This window comes from Calliphora vicina, chromosome 5 (genome assembly GCF_958450345.1).
Source record: "Calliphora vicina chromosome 5, idCalVici1.1, whole genome shotgun sequence".
In the NCBI taxonomy this organism is placed as follows: domain Eukaryota; kingdom Metazoa; phylum Arthropoda; class Insecta; order Diptera; family Calliphoridae; genus Calliphora; species Calliphora vicina.
The window spans coordinates 69,828,382-69,852,240 of record NC_088784.1 but is presented as its reverse complement, the minus strand read 5'-3'; the positions used below and the strand labels follow the sequence as shown (position 1 = coordinate 69,852,240).

Sequence of the window (23,859 nt, the reverse complement as noted above, 5' to 3'; positions counted from 1 at the left end):
CGATTAAACGATGTCCGTCCGTCCGTCTGGTCGGCTGGCTGTCCATGTAAACCTTGTGCGCAGAGTACAGGTCGCAATTTTGAAGATATTTCGATCAAATTTCGTGCATATTATGTTTTCGGCCCAAGGACCAAGCCTATTGAAACTGGCTGAAATCGGTCCATTATTTCACCTAGCCTCCATACAAATGTCCTTCCGAAATTGGACTTTATCGGTCATAAATGTTTAATTTATAAATGTATCTCCACAAATTGCGCTCCAAATAAGTCTTATATATACAAAATTCATGTCACCAAATTTTGCTACGATCGGTCCATAATTAGTCATAGCTCCCATATAGACCCGCTTCCGAAAATCACTTTAACGTGCATAAATCGCTTAAAAATGTTGGTATACTCACAAAATTCAACATAGTAAACTTTCATATATACATAAATCACACTACCTAATTTCATGGTAATCGGTCTATAATTGGTCATAGCCCCCATATAAGGCCCACTTCCGAAAATCACTCAAAAATATAAATTATTGAAATTTTAAAAGAAAAATGTTCTTGTTCTTTTATTTAGTGTAGGGTATTATATGATCGGACTTGACCGACCATACTTTCTTACTTATTTTTTTATTATTTTCTTAATAAATAGATCTATCAATATAATCAAAAATAATGACGATCCGTTACCTAGTTTTTGAGATACTGAAATCGGACCAAATACCTAAAAATTGTGTCTTTTTTGAATACTGAAAATCAGTAAAATTTGAAGGGCTGTATCTTCTGAACCAAATATCTGATTGTAAAAATAATAGCATTTTATAGTTAGACAAATTCTTGTAATATAGATTTATTAAAAATTTTTTAGAGGCACATGAAATTTTTGATTTTTGCAACCTCAATTGTTCTACAGGCGACACTGTGCGTCGTTGGTGTTTAGGTACCGGAACGCGACATTGTTTATAAAACGATTTTATTGATTACATATTTGTAGTAAACAATAAATACTAAAGAGAAAATATCATTAGCAGTAGCTTCAGTTTCACATAATTTTACAGTATTTAATAAGTGGACAGTGGGCACATTTTGTGGATTCAAAAAATTTGTTTCATTTATTGTTCTTCATTTGTTAAATGTTTTTATTCAGGAATGTTAAGTTGATACTTATATCAAAAAATATCATATTGAAATTTCTTCTTTACAATCAAAACTACTTGAGTTACATATATTCTTCTCTTCTTTTGATCCTTCAAATCCCGCTTTTTGCTAAACCACATTAGATCAGGTTACGTATACTACACAACATATGTTTGTATTTATGTTACGTATACGACATGTTGTCATACTTTCATTTAGAAAGTTTTGTAAAATATTCGAAATATTCTAAATATTTCATTTCATATAAGTATAACTAATTAATAAATTTAAACAACATTAGTATTAGTTTTTTGTAAAGAAACTTTTATTCTTTATTTGCATTCTTATATTTTATTTACACATACATCATGTTTTTTTACTCATAATAAAAATGACAAACATTTAACAAACACATTTATTAATTATATGTATAATGTTTTGTATTTTTTTGTTTTTCTGTTTTGTTTTGTTTTATAATTAATATGTTTTTTTTTAATTTAAAGAAATATTTAATATGTTCATATTTACATACATCATCAATGTTGAAGTTTGATATTGTTCAATTTAATTTTATTTGAAATTCTTGAAAGATACAAATGTTTAACAAGAGATACTCTGCAGCTCTCTTTTTTTTAAGATTTGTATCGACAAAAGCAGTGATATCACATGAAACCGAAATGGCAAAGTTTCGGCGACTAACAAAATTATAAAAGAAAGATATGAAATAGAAAAAGCTAGAGTAAAAGAAAATGAGAGAGAACTTTGATTTGCCAAAGAGAAAAAGTGAAGAGGAGATGAAACAGAAATTAATATGAGCCTTGTTGTAGTGAAGATGGTTGGTGTGTAATGATGATAAGAATTGTGTGAGACAAGTGTTACAAGAGAGAGTGTTTAAAGAATTATGAATTAGAGAGCAGTGTTTAAATAGAAGTGAGTTGTAAAGAGTTTGTTGTGGAGGAGGAAAGAAAAACTCTTAACAATTTGGTTTTTTATATGGCTCATTCAGTCAGTGTTGTGTTGTTGTTGCTATTTATTAACTCACTTTTTATTTAAAGCAATTACTTTTTAAAGATTAGAAATTTCAGAAAGAAGCTTAGGAGAGCAGAAGTTGTGAGTAAAATATGCTTAGTTTATATACAATTTATATTTGTTGCGTTTTGTTTTTAATTCATTTCTCTTGCTTTTATTTCTGCAAAACAAATCTTCTTTGCTTTTTTTTAATAGAAAAAAGAAAATTTATTGTTTTTTCCATTTCTTTTCTTCTCTATTCATTTATTTAAGGCTCCTTTTTTTGAAAAAAAATGTAGTAATTTGGGAATCGGTTTTTTTTCTAGTTCAGTTTTTTCTTATATCATTTCATTTTGGTTTCATAATCGTTGGTTTAATTGACACAATGACTTAACGACGTTTGGAAGGAGGCAAGCTTAACAAGTAGTCCAAAGCTTTTTGGATTGCTGGTGGGATTGGTGGAGGTGTGGGCAAATGATCACCTTGTGGTTGGAAACCATTTTCATCATCAGCTGCATAGTTTAAGGTGATTAAATTGCCTTCGGGCGAAGTATAGGAGACAGAACCTCGGGCTATAATCACATCACTAGTATCGGGAGAGGTGGCCTTTTTCAAGGTACCAGTCTCTTCGCCCTTAATGCCATTGGCGGTTTCGTAACTGTAATTAGAAAGAAGGAAATTAAGTAAAAGTGATTAAGCTGAAAGGTTAATTTTTTAAATGTAACTTGTGTATGTTCGAAAATTTCGAAATTGTTTATTTGTTGTTTTGTAAGCAAGAGAATATTATTATTTTTTTTATTATATTCTGTTCGCAAGTCATGTTTATTTCTGAACTTCTACATTTTCCCATGAAATTTTTATAAACTAACAAGTTAATATCTAAGTTCATTTAACTTTATTGTATAGAAGTATTTATTTAAACTTTGCATCTAATTAAAATATAAAAAATAAGACAAAATTTCCTTTAAACTTTAAACAATATAAACCAGATATTTCTGTATATATAGTTTTGAATTTGTATTTGACAGTTGTTTGTTTTATTTATGTCACATCAAAATATCTTAACTGATGAATAATATTTATGTATTTATTCGTATATATTTAATGTCCAACATGTTGTTTACCTTATCAAATCAATGAATTTTATTGAACTTTAAATTAAAACAAATAAAAGTTATTTATGTTATCGTTTTTTTCATAAATATACAATATTTCGAATAAAATTGTGTCATAAATAATACAGAGAAGTAGGAAATCTATGATCTATAAAGAAATTATATCAAGGACTTTTAAAAACAACATCCTACGCATTTCTCATTTATCTATAAAATATTGAATTACGTCAAAGTTTTAATGAATTTCTAAATTGTTATTAATTATGGAAGAAAGATCTAAACTAAAACCCGATTTACGTAAGTTCATTAATAAATATTTGGAAAAACAACAATTTAAATGTTTAAATTTTTAGAATTTATTTTAGTAATTTGTTCTTTTGTCACACAAACCAGTCTAGTCTGCTGAGGTAAATGTGTATTTAAATATTTTTATTTACTTAAACTTTAATAAAAATTATAATTTTAAGTCGAACAGCTGAATTAAATTATGTGAATCATTTTCTATGTTTATTAAAATTATAGAGAAAAAAAAATCAAGACATTAAACACTTTATTTTAGATTCATTGTTATAAATTTATGTCAAATTAAATATAGTTTAGATTTAACAGACTAAACAAGAGATTAAAAAACCATAAACTGTATTTAGTCTAATGAGTTTTAGCATAAAATGTATGTGACATGAAAATTTGTTAGATATATTTTAAAAATTGGGAAGACAATAGAGCAGTAACGACTGTGTTAAGCTGTACAAATGTATTTTAAGTTTCAAAATCTGTTAGAAACTGCTAATATATATCCAAATATCACTAAAATTTTGCAATTGTAAGTAAGTCGTTAAAATCAAAATGTCTATATTAAAATATCTCAATCCATCAAAAGCAAAAAGCCATCAATACTTGTCTAAAACCAATAAAAATATGAAAATTTATGTGAAAAATCTAAGAAAGGTAATTAATTTAATGAAAAATTTTATGTTCGAAAAATTCGAAATTAAATTCGAAATTGTGTAAATTATTGATTTTGAAGATTAATCTTTAAAAAATTACTATTTTTTTTGGTAATAAAAGTAAGTTATAAAAACCAAAAACACGACTCTAAAGTAATGCTTAAATGTCTATATCAATACTTGTCTAAAATCAATAAAAATATGAGAATTTATGTGAAAAATCTTAGGAAAACAAATAAATTTATGAAAAATTCTATGTTCGAAAAATTCGAAAATTTCGAAATTGTGTAAAATATTGATTTTGAAGGTTAACCTTTGGGGTTTTTTAACAAAATGTTAATTAGAGATTGATTTTCCTTGAATTGTACAAGGTTTCTCAATTCGTCAAGAGCAAAAAGTCAGCAATAATTGTCTAAAATCCAAAAATTTAATTATGCAACAAAATATTCATGTTCGAAAAATTCGAAGTTATATTCGAAAATTTCGAAATTGTGAAAATTATTGATTTTGAAGGTTAAACATTAAAAATATCTAGTTGATTTGAGTTTTTAACAAAATTTTAATTCTGAAAATAAAAATTTTGTCAAAATTATTTCTTAAAGATTCCTTTAACAGGATATATAATAAAATACTTGAACGTTTCGAAATCACAATTCAAGAAATGTGCTTCTCAAGAAATGATTTTTCTCGAATTGTACCATTTTTCTTAATTCGTCAAGTGCGAAAAGTCATCAATATTTTTCTATAATTACTAAAAATATGAAAATTTATGTGAACACTTTAGGAAAACAATTAAATTCATGAACAATTTGATTATACAGCAAAAAATTCATGTTCGAAAAATTCGAAGTTAATTTCGAAAATTGTGAAAATTATTGATTTTAAAGATTAATCTTTAAAAAATACTATTTTTTTTTGAATTTTTAACAAAATTTTAATTCCGAAAATAAAAATTTTGTCGAAATTATTTCTTAAAGATTCTAAATATTGAGAATTTACTAATATAATCCTTTAACAGTGTTTACAATAAAATACTTGAACGTTTCGTAATCACATTTCAAATTTAACAAGAGATTTTCAAGAAATGATTTTTCTTGAATTATACAAGGTATCTCAATTAGTCAAGTGCGAAAAGGCTTCAATATTTATCTATAGTTTCTAAAAATATGAAAATGTATGTGAAAAACCTTAGGAGGACAAAAATTTGATTATACAATAAAAAATTCATGTTTTAAAAATTCGAAGTTATTTTCGAAAATTTCGGAATTTTCGAACAAACCTTTAAATTCATGAACAATTTGATAATACAGCAAAAAATTCATATTCGTAGTTATTTTCGAAATTTTAAAAATGTCTAGTTTTCTTTTGGTTTTAATAAAATTTTATTTCCGAAAATAAAAATTTTGTGGAAATTATTCCTGATTCTAAATATTGGGAATTTACATGAACGTTTCAAATTTAATTAGAGATTCTCTCTTGAAGGTTTCTCAATTCGACAAGTGCGAAAAGTCATCAATATTTGTCTAAAATCAATAAATATATGGAAATTTATTTGAAAAACCTTAAGAAGACAATGAAAAATGTATTTGTATAACAAGAAATTCATGTTCGAAAAATTCGTTATATTCGAAAATTTTGAAATTGTATAAAATATTGATTAAACTTCAGAAATATCTAGTTTTTTGGGGTTTTTACAGACTTTTTTAATAAAATTATAATTCCGAAAATACAAATTTTTTCTAAATTATTTCTTAAAGATTCAAAATATTGGGAATCACATTTAAAATTTAAATAGAGATTCAATTCGTGTGGTATAATGTGAGGGTAGCGGGTTCAGTTTCCACCATAGACTCTGGGTGTATCTGCAGATAAGCAAAACGCTTCGCAGTTTGTGATTTTTTTTTTAACTACTAAAATGAAATAGTGTTCGAAAAATTCGAAATTATATTCAAAAACATTGAAGTTGTGTAAATTATTGATTATAGAGAAAAATGTTAAAAAAAACTTTTTTCTTAAAGTACTTATTTAAACAAATTTTAATTTCGAAAATATAAAGTTTGATTTCTTATTTTTCAAAATTTGAAGTTGAATTTTTCGAAAGCTTTTTGCCGCCTAATGTAGAGTATATCTAAAAACCATTTAATGTTAAATATCAAATGTTAGTTAAAATAACAATTTTATATAAATGACACGAGTCGTTTCTATTCTTTTTAAAAAATGTAATAAATAAAATAAACAGCGTTATTTATCATGACATTATAATTCAATTTGTTTAGACAGTTTTTGACTGGCATTCGAAAAAAACATTAACTCAATCTTTTGTGTTTTTATTCTCCAAAACAATTTTGATAAAATTTTAATTTTTATATAATAATTGGCGCCTTCAAACATTTTTTTTTAAAACGAATTAATAAAGACTTTCTAGAAAAATGATGTGGGTTAATCAACTAGAAAAGAAATTCCCAAAAAAATCTCGTTTAATTTAAACATATAAATTAAAATAATTGTCGATTTTTATTTGCCACATTGAAATAAAAACAAACCATTGGAATTTCTTATGATACTGGTTTGTTTATTTATTTATTTAAAATTTAAGTTAATATCGCAAAATTAAAAAGAAATCATAAAAATATTTTTTCACTAACATCACCCAGAGTTATTTTGGCAAGAGAGTCTTAAAATAAACGCAAGAAATTAAATACTATAAATTATTGAACCAACTTGTATATTTTTTTGGGGTATTTTTTCCCCAAGGTATTTAATTTTTAAAATATTATGGTGTAAATTACTTCATTATTTATATTTTATTTACATTTATTGTCTTTAGCCGGTAAAATGATTATGATAATGACCTTTGCAGATAAAAAAATCGGTTTATTTTCAAGTTAAATTGTTATAATTAAAGAAATAGTTTATGTACGAAAATATGTTGATCATAGTCTTCTAAACTGAATAAGGAAACCAGTAAGAGACTAGATTCTCTTAGTTGGGAATTGAATCTATAACACAACAGCAAACATTTGGTGTTGTGTCTTTGTTTTTGTACCTAACCTTGAACTATTTTTGTTTGTTTTTATTTTGCCCAAGATTGAAAATTATCTCAGCCATAATTTTTATTTTTCAACAAATTGCAGTAATTAAAATTTCATTAATTAATTGCAAATAATCGTAAAATTAATAACAGAATTTATTTAATTTTTATGACTTTGTTATTTGGATTGCACTGAAAAACATGTCTGGACAAAGAAAGAATACAATCTAGTAGGCGTTTGACATTAAATTTTAATTAGACGGTGTGTAAAGTTTAACATTTTACACAATTTATGGCTATGGAATCGAATAACTTGGTAAATGTTAAAATTGTGGAAAGATTAACTGTCAAACAAGTTTGTTCAGGGCTTCTGACAAGTCAGGTCAAGTGACAGCCTCTTTTGATATTTTTTATATTTGGTCCTATTGAAAACACACGCCATATTATTAATACATTGAAAAAGCAATTTAGGCAGAAGTTAGCCAGAGACTTTGGACAACTGAAAATTCCTGAAGAAGTGGGGCAGAACAGTTTAAAATACAAGTTTAAATAACAACGATTTTTTTGGCTTGTCGAATTTGGTACCAACAAAGCGTCATATGGAGGAAGTTTTGCTTTACATCTTTAATTTGAAAAAAGAACTGGCCCTGAAGAACACCGATTGTTCACCAAATCTTATGGTGAATATGTTCCATTGGTTTTTACGTGCGAGAGATGGCTCGTTCGGTTTAGAAGTTTTCGTTTTTTGTGATTTTGTTCTTGAAGATAAAGCTTTTTTGATTTTATATGTTCACAATTTTTGTTCTTTATGATAAGGGCTACAACTTTGCCTCAGAGAGTAAATCAAAATTCCGAACTGTTTGCAAGATATGAGCCTGAGATAATGATCACTTTTTTGTAAAAATGACAACAAGTGCCCAAATCTTTGGGGGAGACTGGGCCCCAAGCACACAAACTATAATAGTCAAGTTTGGCCGTGGCAATATTATGGTGTGGGGCTGTTTTCAGATCAAGTTTCTAGCTTGAGAAAGACCCCAAACATACCTCTGTAATAAATAAGTTTCCATTGTTTTCTCAATGGAATATATCAGATATTATCTTTTCTGAATCAAAATGGACAGCGAAAAAAAGTATGTGAAAAAATAATTAAAACATTTCAAAAAAATCCAATATAGACTTTCAAAAAACAAAGAAAAAGATCAGAAGGTTCATCGTCACACTGTCTCAAAAACCATTAAACAGTATAAGAAAGATAAAAGTCTTTCTTGAAAGAAAACTTGGATCAGGAAGAAAAAAGGGTCTAACAGATATTGGTAAGGCAAAAGAAGTCGAACAACTTTTTCGAAAAGCACCGAACACTTCTATTAGAAAAGTAGCTCGTAAAATTAAATGCTGTGATTCAAAGCTATTGCTGGGTTGAAGTCATATAAAGTTTAGAAAGTTCCAGATCGCAATGCGGTAAAGAACTTTGAAGAAAAAAAAATGGCGAAAAAATTAAGGTTGTATGATGGATGATGAACATTTTTAAAACTTCTGGGTCAAGATTTTCATGTGGCTGATGGAATAGGCATTGTTCAAGCACAATACCGGATAAAAAGCAAAATTCCCCAAGAAGTTTCTTGTGTGGCAAGCTATTTGCAATTTTAGCAAAAGAAGCCAATCATTGTATATTATATAAAACAGCACAGAGTGATTTTGTACCACGGGACGCAAATCTACCCAAGTGTCCAGAATTTCGGACTGTGGTATTGGTCACATAGAATTTTGTGAAAATGGGCGAATTAATTGTGAATAAATTTGAAAAGAATCCATCGATTTTTATGATTGATATCTCATTTGGTTCCCATTACGTGTGGCTTTGCGATAAAGTAATAAATCGGAACAATTTCTATCGTTTTCAATTTTTCACGATTTTTTTAAATCAAAAAAATTTGCTATTTTCACGTAAAAAATATATGTTTTTGCTTCAATTTGTTATTATAACTCTGAAACTACTGAGCCGATTGAAACGCAATATATATGCTAAAATTTGTACATAGTATGGGAAAAATGTTTTAAAATTCAATCATTCGAAAGAAGAACATGAACTACTCAATTGTATGTATATCAAACAAAAAAATTAAATTTTGTGAAAATGAGCTAATTCGCTTAATTGTGAATAAATTTTAAAAGAATCCATAAATTTTTATGATCGATATTTCATTTTGTTCCTATTACATGTGGCTTTGCAATAAAGCAATAAATCTGAACAATTTATACCATTTTCGATTTTTCATGATTTTTTTAAAACAAAGAAATTTGCTATTTTCAGGTAAAAAATATATTTTTTTGCTTCAATTTGTTATTATAACTCTGAAACTACTAAGCCGATTAAAACGCAATATATAATTGGCTTAAGGGTTATATATATATCAACTTTTCTAAGTTTATTTTAATAACATTGGACTAAACCATTTTGAGTTATCATTAATTATGTGGAGAAACGTCTAAAATTTATAATTTTACTTAAAAATGTATTTAAAAAAATCTATCAATAGAATTGAAAAATATAAAATAAGAAGAAAGTTCGTTCACATTATGTGGAGAAACGTCTAACAAAATTTATAATTTTACATGTCTGAATTTAAGCGAATGCGAACCACCTCATTCAAAATGGTATCGGAAGAAACTATAAAATCTTTAATGGGAGGATTTCCGAAAAAAGTAGCTAAATTTATAAATACCTAGTGTAAGGCAATATTTTAATGTTTAAAGAATTTGTACAATATAAGAATAAATTTACGTATTTTTGAGAATTTGTATATTGAACGGTTTAAGTTTTATTTAACTTAATAAAAGTATACGTTTTTTTGGCTCCCTCTTTATTAATGAAATACTAAAAAAATAAAAATTACTTAAGAATTTTTTTGGATTGTAATCTATTAATTGAATATTTGAAAAAGTTTCTATTGTATTGTTAATCACTGTAATTTTAGGTATTTAAAATTGATTGATTCTAGCTTTTAATTTAAAAAGCTTTAACATTTCATCCAGAAAAAAGGTTTGTGTCTTTAGTCTTTTGTTTTGCTTTAAATGAAAGCGCCTTAAGGTATGCAATGTTTCTAAATAACAAATACTTACGCATAATTGTAAGAACCATCTGGCTCAATATTTGATTCTTGGCTAACAATAGCAATGGGATCTTGTGGTCTGGCCACAACCACTGAAGCAGCGCACGCAAGCAGTAATAAAGAAAGTTCCTGTAATAAAATGAACAAAAAGAAATTAAATAATAATGTAAATTATATTTACAACAATTAAATTTTCTTATAACTATTATTTTAGTAAAAAAAATTCTCATATTCAATTATAATTTAAAGTGTTTTAATCATTTAAAAATTATTTGTTTAATTACTCTATGTGTGCCGATTTGTTACTTGTTTACACGGTTTATTAACATTGCTTATATGCAAATTTTAAATACTCAATTGTATACTTCTGTAATTATCTCATTAACAATGCTAGTTTATTTATTTACTAGAGTTTTTTTAACTAGTATTTAATATTGCGCAAATCTTTTATTTGTTTTTTTTTCTCAAAATTAAATTTTTTGTTATTTAATTTGAGAGTCTCTACCTACTAGCACTAAATTATATTAATTTTCATTCATGCAAAAAGTAGAAAAAACTAAAAAATTCAACAACTAAAAATGTAATTAATTTTAGTTGTAATGACCTAAAGGTCGTTTGAAGATGATTGCAAAAAGCCACAAGATAAAACTTTATTCTAATGGCAAAATTAGTTTTAATGAAAATAATTACATTTTTAGTTTCTTTAGCTTAAAGTATTAAAGGTAATTTTTACAGATTTCTGCTTAAAAATTTTTAGCTGTTGTCTATAATAAATCTTGAAAATTTATTTACTGAACATAACCATAAAACATAAATCCTTAATATATTATTTTTCACTCCAGCATTGTTTTTTATGATCCCGGAAATTTTTGTTAACACTTTTTTAGTTTGTATAGTTTAAAATAAAGGGCCTTGTTGTGTAGCTGTTAACAGCTTTTGTTATTTGTTGCCGTTTAATGCTGACTGCCTCGTTTTTCGAATTTAGTTTTGGCTTTTTGTGATCTTTCCACACAAACAGTTCATGCATGCATGTCAGTAGATCTTTGGTAAGTTGCATCAGTTTGTGGTTTATAATGAATAACATTATTGTTATTTCTGTTTTTTTTTTTTCATTCGGTTTTTAGGTTATTGGGTTTTATTTAGTTTGTTTTATAGCTTTTGTTTATTGACACATACAACATGTACGATTACGAGTATTTGGGTGTGTTTTCTTAAACATCTTTTAAAATACTGTTTGGGTTTTTTTGGGGGGATTTTTCATAAGATTGTGTATGCAGAGTTTTATTGAATTATGTGTAGACTTACACATAAAAATGTCATATACAATTTATACAATTTCAAAGAATTTAAAAGGAACTTGTTGAAAAAGAATTAAATGATATTTAAAGTTCAACATTGTGTATTGTAATATATCAGAAAGCAAATATATTTACTATTTTACATCCCAAAAAATACTTTAATTACCAAGTAATGAGTTGAACTGCATATATTTTGACACTTCACTAATTACACGATAGCATTTGAACTCAGTATTTGATCACCGTAATGTCAATGGAGAGAAGTACTTTATTGTTACTAACGATTTTAATAAATCATTGATAGTAGTAACTCACAGAAGCCGCTAGCAGTAAATGCTGAATGTCCTCATACAAATTACAATGAAAATTAGCAGTTTTGTATCAGATACAAAATAAATCATTACTCGACTACTTCCAAGTAATACAGACGGTATATAGTAGTCATTGAGAAGTATATTATTCAGTAAATGCAAAACATTAGCAAGTGTTTTGGGATTCTCTTCTTGTGGAATAGTCTTTATAATCAATAACATTCCTTAAATATTTATGTGGAAAATCTCTAAAATTCTGATACAGATGGAGTTGATCATGATACGTTACATTGCATTGGCACAAATATGAAAACATTTTCAAGAAAATCTGAGAAAGGTCTTCCTGAGATTTTGGTACAGTTCACCAGAGTTTAAGAAAAAGAAAACAAAATTAAAAATGGTATAAATTTTGTTTAAGTTGGAAATATCAACAAGGTTTTTTGAGGCCACCTTTATGTATTGGATGTATGACCTAAAAATGGCGTATCTTGCGAAAGCGGATTTGTTTTTAATAACTTATATGTCATTTTGAAGGGTAAATATGTGTCATTTTAGTTGTTAGTTATTGAACATTATAGTGTAAACAACAAAGTTTTTATTTCTTCGAAAATGTCGAATTCATATGCTGGAAGTTTTGCTTTACTTCTTTAACTTGAAAAAGTTCCGCTGAAGCACATCTATGGCTCACCAAAGCTCTTGGTGAATGTATTCCATTGGTTTCAACGTGCGAGAGATGGTTTGTTCAGTTTAGAAGTAGTGTTTTTAACACGGAAGACAAAGATCTAACAGGCCAGCCAAAAAGTTTGAAGACCAAGAATTGGAGGCAATACTCTATGAAGATTGTTGTAAAACTCAACAAGAGCTTGCAAAATCATTGGGTGCTACTCAACATTTGCGAGAAACAGGAGTCATCCAAAAGCGGAGAAATTGGGTACTACACGAATTGAAGCAGAGAGACCTTGAATGACTTGAATGATGTCCGAAATGATGATTGAAGAAAATAATTTTTGCACCAAATCATTACTTGCGATGAAAAATTGATTCATTACGATAACCCGAAGCATAAGAGGTCGTATGTGAAGCTGGCCATCCAGCTGAATCAACACAAATGCCAAATATCCATGGTGCTAAAGTAATGCTCTGTATTTGGTTTGAGCAAAAGTGCTCCATCTATTAACTGCTGAAATATGGCCAGATCATCACATGGAACTTGAACCAAATGCAAGTGATCCTTCTGAAACCTTAATATTCCATCATGACAACGCTAGGCCACATGTTGCAATGCCTGTTAAAAAGTATTTAGAATCAAGTGGTTGGGAAGTTTAGCCTCACCCGCTTTATAGTACAGACCATGCCCCGTCCGACTACTATTTGTTTCGATAGCTTCACTTCACAACAGAGTGTCTGAAATTGATTCGTTCTTGGCCTCAAAACATAAACAATTATTTGCCATACAGAGAAAATAGACAGCAACCGAATTTGTTGTCAATCGAATGATTCGGTTGCACACATAGAATTTTTCGGTTCTATCAACAGAAAGTCAGTTGATAAAGAAGAATTTCGGTTGAAGCAATTAACCTTTGGTTACCCCTTCCAAAATTGTATAGCCACAACTGTAAAATTCGGTCACTAAGGTAAAATCATTCGATTTGCAACAAATTCGGTTGCTATCACGAATCTGTTTTCTCTGTGCAGATATTCCATTTGTTGCCAGAAAGATTGGAAGAAGTCATGGCCAACAATAACCAATACTTTCAATAAATTTATATTTTGCAAATATTTCAAAATAAAAGCTAACAACTTGAAAAAAAAATCCGCATTCTTAAGTTTTCAATAGTTTTATAAAAAGGTACTTTTTTAAAAGTATGATGCAAATCGTTTTAAGCAACATATTGTAATTTAGCAATTTTGAAGTTACCAATAGCTTTTTTAAAGCTACCAATAAAGCATGTTTCACATTTAGTAATTTAGAAAAGGAGACAAATTTCATTAAATTTTTTAAAAAAAATACCCTTCTGTTATTACTCTTATTAGAAACTAAAAAAAGGTACTTTTCTATGAGGGTCAATAAATCTCCTAATTTGGCAAAAAATTACATATTTTTTTGATTAATTAATTTATAAGAAATTCTAAACATTTCGATTCAAGGATGCAAAATGTATATTTATATGAAAAAGTACTTTTTTTAAAGTACCACTAATGTCCGTAACTTCAACAAATAGATAACTACGGTGTAAAATAATTAGCAGATCAATTTACCTAAAAGGTAACTTGACATTAATTTCAAATCAATATCTAAGGGTAAAAATTACCAAATATATTTACTACATAAGTAATTAGGCACTGATATGTTTTAGACTCATTAATTTTGATAAATTAAAAGGATTTATGTATTTTTAATGTAGTATTTAATCGAATTTTTGCTACAAATTACATATTTTTCGATTCGTTAATTTAGAATAAGCAAAAGTTTAATTCTACGCTTATTAATTTAGAAAACTAAAAAGGTATTTTTCTAAGAGTGCCAATAAATCCACTTTTATGAGAACTTTTCGATTCGTAGATGCAAAAAGTAAGTTTTGTTAACCTTCGCTTTACCAATACCCACCCGGGTGACCACATCGATTTTATTGGTTTAATATTTTTTTTAATTTTGCTTCGATTTAAATGAAATTTGTACTCACTGAACAAATTCTAGAGTTCTATAGAATTTAATAGAACCATTTTAAACTTTTTATAAGGTTTTTTAAATTTTTTAAAATTTCGTTCGTCGCATATATTTATAGAAGTGTAGTGTCACCCGGGTGGGTATTGGTAAACTATGTACATAAAAAACCTTTGGTAAAGCGAAGGTTAAACAAAAGCCCTTTTTTTAAGATAACTAACACAAAATTATGTTTCATTAAAATGAAGATTTTTAAACGAAATATTTAATCGATTGTTTGCAACAAATAACTCATTTTTTTCAATTCGTACAAGAAGGATAAAACTATGATTACACGAATAAAGTACTTTTTATAAAGTACCTTTTATATAAAGTACCATTAAATCTTTTTATCATAACAACACTGGAATAACTATGTTTCATATTTCTCATTCATTTTGAAAAATTAAAAGGAAGATTTTTAAAGGAAACATTTAATCGATTGTTTGCAACAAATAACTCATTTTGATTCTATTCGTTAATGTAGAAGAATGATAGAAGTATGATTACACGAATGAAGTACTTTTTAAAAAGTACCTTTTATAAAGTACCATTAATTTTTTTACGATGTAATGATTTTAGAAAGTAGGCTGTTATGATCGAAAAACATAAATATGAATTGGACTTCTTAAGCGTTGCAAACTTTTGAGGATTGATTTTCGTATCTTCCATTTTCGGAAGAACTATTATGTAATGGCTAGGTGAAGCAATTAATCAATTTCAAACTGTTTCAATAGGAGTCGTTTTGACCCAATGAAGGATCAGTTGTCAAACTTGTAGTTTGATTCAGGCGACTGGCAGATGGACAGACATCAATAAGTCGCCTCTAAAAGGAATTCTGAGTCTTTTGGCATACTCTACGACAATAATAATAATCCTTCATTTTCATAAGACAATTTTCAAAATCCCGCTTTTTCTTTGAAATTAGCTTGATTCTTTATTGCCGATTTTTGATTAAATGTATCTGTTGGCGTTAATCAGAGCCAATTACGACATTTGACATTAAGTAATCAAATATGCTAGAATTAAGTAATTTAAACGATTGAGGTGATCAAAATTTGGTATTCCAAAGATGACCTTAAGCTCTTTTTTTATTGTGAGTAACGTTGTGGTAAATCACTACTTTAAATTAGGAGATTTTTTGCGAGTATAAAAGGAATTACTTCCTAATGTTTACTCAGAATCAGAATGAGGAAAATATAAACTAAAAATTGTTCGAGAGTATTAAATCAGTCTTGCAAATCCTAATGTACTATTAAACGTGAAATAGTATTGAAACGTTTTAAATTTTGAATGTCTGCTCAGAGTGATTTTAGAAATAATCTCAAATATTTATGAATGAGTATTAAGGTAGATTCAAATATCAATATCAAAATATTGGAATCTTTAATATATTTGAGATAGAATTCAAAAGAACAATTTTTAGCTGGACGTTCACAAGCAATAATGCATTTGCGAAAATATAAAATCTCTTGAATTTTGAAGAGAGGAAGTGGAAACCTCTATAATATTTGATACTCTAATATTTTAGAGAGCAACAACGAGATAAAAGATAGCTGGAATATAAATTTTGATTTACAGTTGAAAATTTCGAAAATTTGATCCTTTGCAATTGAATTACAAGCAAATATTTTATTATCTTATAAATTTTAAAAATAACTTAGAAATTTTTACTCATATAATAAGAGATTAATATTTTTTTTATTAATTTCTTTAATTTTTTTTTAAGAATTTTTTAAATTTAACACATTTTTTTACAAGTTTATATCACAGTCCTTATTTCATTAACAGTTTAATTTTTATCTTCTTATAAACACTTACAAATTTCATTTTGTCTGAATTGAATTTAACTATTTCACACACTATTCAATTAAAAATAAAACACCAACTGTCGTTTAATCCAATTTTTTTTTGCTTAATCCTTTCAAGAATTTCTTATTAGAAAAAAAAAACTTCTTGCAGTGATCTTTTCTCAACGAAGAAGTTGTTAATTGAACAAAAGATTATTTTATGATCTCAAATGCCGGCTACCAGCACTATTTATACCATAAAAGATGCAACCAACTGCATTCAAAGTTACTGGGAGATGAAAAGTAAAAATAACAAACAGAATCTAAGTGCAAAAACAATAAATAAAATTCAAAAACAAAAACCTAGCACAAACAAAATCAAATGCAATGTAAAGAAATACAAATAAATCTCAACCAAAACTAACTACACAAAATACAAATATTTATAAATAGTGTTTTTGCAAAAGCAGTAAAAATACAAAAATAATATTTATTTTTTATTTGTTTGTTTGTTTTTTTTTGTGCAAAAGCTTTTAACACGCCTAACAGTTAAGTGATGAGTTTAACTTTAAAATAGAGATATAGGTAGAAACAAATTATAAACTATAAATTTAAAGAAGACCATGTAATCACTCTACATTATATAGTATATAATGTTTAATCCATGATCGTGCTGATCATACAATGTGTATACAGAGAGAGTTCAGCATTATGGCTTACATCCATCTCGTAGTATACAAAACTTTTTAAGTACAATAATTTTCAATTTGGAGAAGTACAACAAATAAGAGTTCCTTCGGATAATGTTAACCAGTTCCGCATCGGATCTGAAGATTTAAAATTCGTTTACAAGAAGAAATTTTTTTTTCATTTTTTGCAAAAGATATTGGTCGTACAACCAATAAGTATATATGTTCTTATAAAATTCTAAGCTGATCTAGATATGTCTGTGGTTGGCACGAAAGGCCTCGAGGAATGGACGTACGGTGATAAAATTTTCCCCAATTTCATCATAACAGAAAATCAATTTTTTCTTCATAAATGTATTTTTAAACTTCAGGGCCATGTCCAATTTATCTCAAATTTGCTGTTTCTAGATTCAATTTTTGAATCTATATAACTCTGTGTCGATGAGATCGATGAAAACTAGATCATATCTAAATGCTGGTGAAAAGAGTACAATATCCAACCTATCACAGTAGGATCTCACAATCAGGTACCTGTTATCTCAGATAGGTATTTCAGTACACGTATGGTAAGATATCTGTATGTTAACAAATGAATAATTTAAGGGTGCCTCGATAGTGTAGACGGCAGTATGCAGGACTATCAATCGGAGGGTTGCGGGTTCGATTCCTGCCAGATACTCTGGGTGTATCTGCTCGCAACTGATCTGGTTGATACAGGCAAACATTTTTTTATTGTAAATTTCTTTTAAGCTATTTTTTGATAAAATAATATGTTTACTGCAATTTTGTTTGTATTACTCTTTTGAATACATTGCATTTAATATTGTTTTTATGTTTTCGAAATAAAAAGTGAAGAGATTATTTTTAAACGCACCTTTTTTATTGATATCAATTTGATACATTGCGACTAGTCTCGATTGAAAATGATTGCGACTAACTAAGGGTTAATATCAATGTCATAGAGAATTATACATAGAGACGAGACACTCCGATTTGTCAAACAAAAATACAACAAATAATATGTCTGATACAACAACAAAATACATTGACTAGCATGTATTTTGTTGTTGCAAGAGTTAGGTTTTTGACAACAGACTTAGGTTTTTGAAAATTACGTCTCGTCTCTATGTTACCCTATGATCAATGTAATATCAATTAATTTAATTTAAGATTAATAGCGATTTAAGATTTACAAATTATGATCACAGATGGATCTTCGATAAAACGCTATTCACAAAGTTATTGAAGTGTAAATAGCATTTGAGATTTTCATACATAAGATGATTTTTGATAATTATTATGAGAGATCACAGTTATTGACGAATTAGATTTGTTAGATTTTTTGTATAAAATAAAAATTTTGCGATCATTCGCAGATCGAGTTCCAATTCTTGATTAAACTTATCTACAAAGTAATTCGTTTTAAGATATTAAGATTTTGGTCAGAAATATAGTGATCACAGATGTTTCTTTGACTAAATTATTATTTACAATTATTGCTTCTGATTTTTATACCCTACACCACCATAGTAGGGTAGGGTATAATGCGTTTGTGCAGATGTTTGTAACACCCAAAAATATTGGTCTAACACACACCTTAAATTATACCGATCCACTTTCTGAGTCGCTTAAACGATGTCCGTTCGTCCGTCTGGCTGGTTGGCTGTCCATGTAAAGTACAGGTCGCAATTTTTAAGATATTTCGATCGAATTTAGTACATATAATTTTTTCGTCCCAAGGATCAAGTCTATTGAAACTGGCTGAAATCAGTTCATTATTTCACCTAGAACCCATACAAATGTCCCCCCGAAATTGGACTTTATCGGTTATAAATGTTTAATTTATATATGTATCTCCACAATTTTCGCTCCAAATAAGTTTTATATATACGAAATTCATTTTACCAAATTTTGCTACGATCGGTCCATAATTAGTCATAGCTTCCATATAGACCCGCTCCCAAAAATCACTTTAACGTGCATGAATCTCTTAAAAGTGTTGGTATACATACAAAATTCACCATAAATAACTTTCATATAGACATAAATCACACGACCTTATTTCATCGGTCCAATCACTCGGTCCAAAATCACTCACGAATATAAATTATTGATATGTGCCTGTCCGAATCTTATATACACTTCACCAAATTATACTTCGAAATAAAAATTTTAAATATTTATAGGTAAACAAAATTTATTTTTTTTGCAGTTTTTTAATTTTTTGGAAAACAAATTTTCGAATTGTTTTTTTAAAATTTTTTTTTTGTTCATTAATTTTTTTAATATTTAGCAAAAAAAAACTTTTGATGAAAAAAAAAATTCGTGTTAAAAAATATTTTTTCCGATTTTGACCCATTGTAGGTCCAACTTACTATAGTCTTATATACGTCGTTGCAAAGGTCTTTGAAATATCTATCATTAGATATCCATATTGTCTATATTAATGACTTAGAAATCCAGACATAGGTCAAAAATCGAGGTTGTCCAAGGTTTTTCCTCATATCTCAGCCATTTGTGGACCGATTTTGCTGATTTTAAATAGCAAACTTCTCGAAAAAATGTCTGACAGAATTATTGAAGATTTGGATCCCGAAGATATCTGGGGTCTTCAGAAAATGGATTTCAACAGACAGACGGACATGGCTTAATCTACTCCGCTATCTATAAGGATCCAGAATGTACATATTAGGGTATTCGAATTATTCGATTTTTCTCTTGTTCGAATAAAACGAATAATTCGAATAAGAGATTTTAACTTGTTCGAATAATTCGATCACACGTTTAAAATTAATCGAATTATTCGAATAATTTATTTTTTTTTAAAAATGTAAAGAATTTAGTTTTGATGTCGGTTTTTTAATATTTTATAGTTAAAGAAAAACTAAAAATAACGTTAAAGTTAACAATTCAAGTATTGATAATGTTAAAAAACATTCGAAAACAAAGTCCATCATTAAATTTTCAACAGAAATATCAGATTAACTCCCGAACAATCTACAAAACAATAGACAAGCAAACCCTTTAGTTTCCCTTTTGGAGCTATGCTTTAAAAAATTTGAGCTAAATGGTCATGATCCTGAATGCAAATACAATATAAACGTATTAAAAACTTTTTTATGTCGTTCATTAATTCGGGTTTTAAATTGAGTAAATAATTCTTTAGTAAATTAATTATTCACTATTTCTAAATCATTTATAACAAATTGTATTATACATCAAGCTCTATCAACGTTGCCGAATCTTTGCTTAATAAAGCGGTCTTGGGGAATTACACAATAAAGGTAATCTGTCCAAAGTTTGCTATCATTGTCAGGGAACGTGGCTAATTTGAAGTCAGACAGTGCATGATTGACGCCTTTACAAATACGCAAAAAGATTATTACCATGTTAGGCAAGGATGTTCAAAATCATGCATAAGACGAACTCCTTTTTTTACAACAAAACGTTAGTTTTGTTGTAAACACTTTGTAACACTTACGTGCGCGGTTAATAACATCACTTATATACATATATTTTAAGATCATGGCCTTCATCTATTTCAATGTAATCATTGTAAATGTCATCCTCAATATCATTTTCGACTACCGTTTCAAAATCACATTCTCCATCACATCCAACTTTACTTTAATCAAAGTTAAAATTTCGATTATTAATTGCGTTTCTTCTAATATTTCGCCAGCTAAATAACAAATATTTTATTCCGTACCTTTTATTTTCATTGGTTCAAGTCCTAAGTTAAAAATTTTGAAAGATTTGTTTTTAGAATTGTAACTTCTTGCAGTAATATTTATATATTTATAGAAGGAGCTATCGGAACACTCATCTACAGTGATCGAAAGTCCCTTTGTCTTTAGCTATTTGTCGAATTTCAGAAACAATACAATTTTTGTGGATCATTCTTACTTATTTAAATTTGAAATTATGAAAAATTTTAAGCAATTTAATAAATTTAAATATATGTATATGAACATTTATTTGTTTTATTCGATTATTCTACATAAAATTGTTCGAATTATTCGTTATGCGAAAATGGCCATTTTTAAATTGTTCGAATAATTATTCGTAAGAAATTATTCGATTAATCGAACGATCATTAGTCGAATGAATACCCTAGAAGCTACTCAAGCAGCAATTTCAAACCGTTTCGGAGTAGTAGGATTCATCCAAACGCAATTGAAATTGAGAAATTGGGTACTATAGAAATTGAAGTCGAGAGACCTTAAAAGGCGATTTTGCATGTCCGAAATGATGCACCGAATTACAATAACCCGAAGAGTAAGAGATCATATGTACAGCTCGACCAACCAGCTAAATCGACAACAAAGCCAAATATTCATGGCGCTAAAGTTATTCTCTGTATATGGTGGGAGTAAAAGGGTCGATTGATTTAGAACGCTCTCTCTGGTATACGCTTCACTTTGGAACAGTTTGATTCGTTCATGGCATCAAAAGATGAGCATTTCTAGTGCTTTCACCATTAGTTACAGAATTAGTTATGTGACTATTTACACAGTGCAACACGAAAAAAAAATAATAAGAATAATTGATATTTCTCTGAAATCTTTTGTATATGATTGGTAATTTAGTTGTATAACGAACAAAAAAGATTCGAGTCCATTCGGTCCAAAAGTACGTCTTATATTTTAAAAAAAGCGGCCCAAGGTAGGGTAAAATTTAATTTTTCAAATGCCTATAACTTGAAAATGTTAAGAGATAAATGGCACACGCACACGATAACACTGTGAAAATCTTTGAAATCGGATGGGAAACAAAAAAATCGCGTTTAAAAATTTTACATGTCGAAGGTACCCTACTTTGAGCCACCAAAGCGCCGCCCCTTGATCATTTGTAGGAAACATTTTAATAACTTAAACTAGAATTTTAGAATTGCCAGATTTATTTCCAAAACATTTTGATACTGCCCACTGTGCTAGGGATACATTGACTTCTTTTGTAGTCAATGGAGAACTGCTGGTTACTCTCAGATGGTGCTTATAAAAATTGTTTTAAAAATAACTTCATTGTCTTACAGATGGTATAACAAATGTAATTGTATTTAATTCGCGTAGGGTGTTCATATACAGCTGCACATAATACCGTGTGCATGTGTTTTCAAATGTGTTAAAGTTTTTATATTTTGCTATTGACTGATGTCTTTTGGTTGCATCTTTATATTGTTTTTAATTTTTGTATATTTTTTTCTGTTGCACTTTACTAATTAAAATCAAAAATTTTCTTTAAATGAATAAACATTGTAATTTTATAATTTTCATATAATTATAATGTTTATTTATTATATAGATTAAATTAACATTAAATTACAGTTAAGTTAATTATTTGATTTCCACTATTATTTTGATTTAAGTATAATAAATCTTAATCATTCAGATTTTTCCATTAGACATCACGTTTTCTAAGTGATATGAAGGTGACAAAATAATATGTTAGCGTGTGTGTTTGTTGACTAATATTTGTTTTAATGCAACACTTGCACTACTCGTACCACTTAATCTATTGATTTTTATGCATTTTTTTTACATTGCTTGTTAGATTTTTTTTAACTATCTGCGTTTCGTTTATTCTAAATTATGCAAATAAAGTTTTTTTTATTTCAGTTTCATGATATTGGTCAATAGGCCACTGGGTATTTGAAGACAGTGTTAGAGAGTATTAGATTTCAGATGCGTATGTTAACAACACCCATCTTCGGAATATTCAACAATATACAGATGTATTTATGTAATTGTCATTAATTGAAGATACACCTAGAAAAATATTAAAACAAATTTTAGCTTTATATGGTAGATATTAAAAAGAGAAAAATTAAAAAATTTTCCTCTATACAGAGATTCAAATTATATCTTTGATAATCCAAAGCTGAACTGTAGTTTAAAAACTTTGAAATTACTTCTTGTGATGAAGTAATTAAAGGTTTTAATTTTATTTGCATAAATATAGGTATATATTTTTAATATTTCCCAATTTATTTTTTCTTCAGTTTCTTTAAACCGTTCATACTAATTTAAATATATGAATACCGCGCTCTCTAATTAATACAAACAGACAAACGCCTACTATATGCAATATTTAACAATATAAATATTTGCTTATTTGTTTATTTTTCACACCTCACAACTTAACTGTAAAAATATTTCAAAAATTAAAAAAAAACAATACTATTTGCATTTATTAACATCAAAAGAGTTTTGGTAGAAATTATTAAATTTGTGCCAATTTTTTTTATCATATCTTCAAAATTTCAAATTGCGAACAAGAAAAATTGCATTCCGAATTTCATGTCTGTATAAAATAGGGATGACAAACGGTAATGGATTTTTCAAATCCTGCCATTCGGGATTTTATATATGGAAATCCTAGGATGCCGGGATTTTTTGAGATTTCTGAATTTTTGTTTCACATTAAAAAACATAAAATTAAACAATGAAAACAATTTATTTATTAACAAGTAAGAATGCCGAATCTTATAAACCCTTCAGTATACAATACATTTCAGCCAAGAACGAATCAAGCCAATTTCGGACACTCTGTTCTGAAGTGAAGCGCCTACCAGAGACAAATAGTAGTCGCATGGGGTCTGGAATATAAAGCGGCAATTACTTCTCAATTACTTAATTCTAAATAGTTTTTAACAGGTATTGCAACATGTGGGTTAGCGTTGTCATGATGGAATATTATCATATCTAGCCGCATATCTGGTAGATTT

General features: G+C 27.8%; 1 protein-coding gene across 1 annotated transcript; it reads right to left on the bottom strand.

Moving 5' to 3' along the window:
• Positions 1-1,432: 1,432 nt before the first annotated feature.
• On the bottom strand, positions 1,433-16,672 carry Cpr49Ae (Cuticular protein 49Ae). The gene is made up of 3 exons (XM_065512159.1): positions 16,475-16,672; positions 10,351-10,469; positions 1,433-2,795 (listed from the first exon to the last, which is right to left on the bottom strand). The coding sequence occupies exons 1-3, from the start codon at positions 16,481-16,483 to the stop codon at positions 2,528-2,530; spliced, it is 396 nt and encodes a 131-aa protein (XP_065368231.1). The 5' UTR covers positions 16,484-16,672; the 3' UTR covers positions 1,433-2,527.
• Between the last annotated feature and the right edge of the window lie 7,187 nt (positions 16,673-23,859).

Bases quoted from the DNA above. Each gene is read 5' to 3' on its own strand.
- Cpr49Ae (XM_065512159.1), bottom strand. The intron at 2,796-10,350 runs GTAAGTATTTGT...TTCTAATTACAG, and splicing joins GATGGTTCTTACAATTATGC to TTACGAAACCGCCAATGGCA.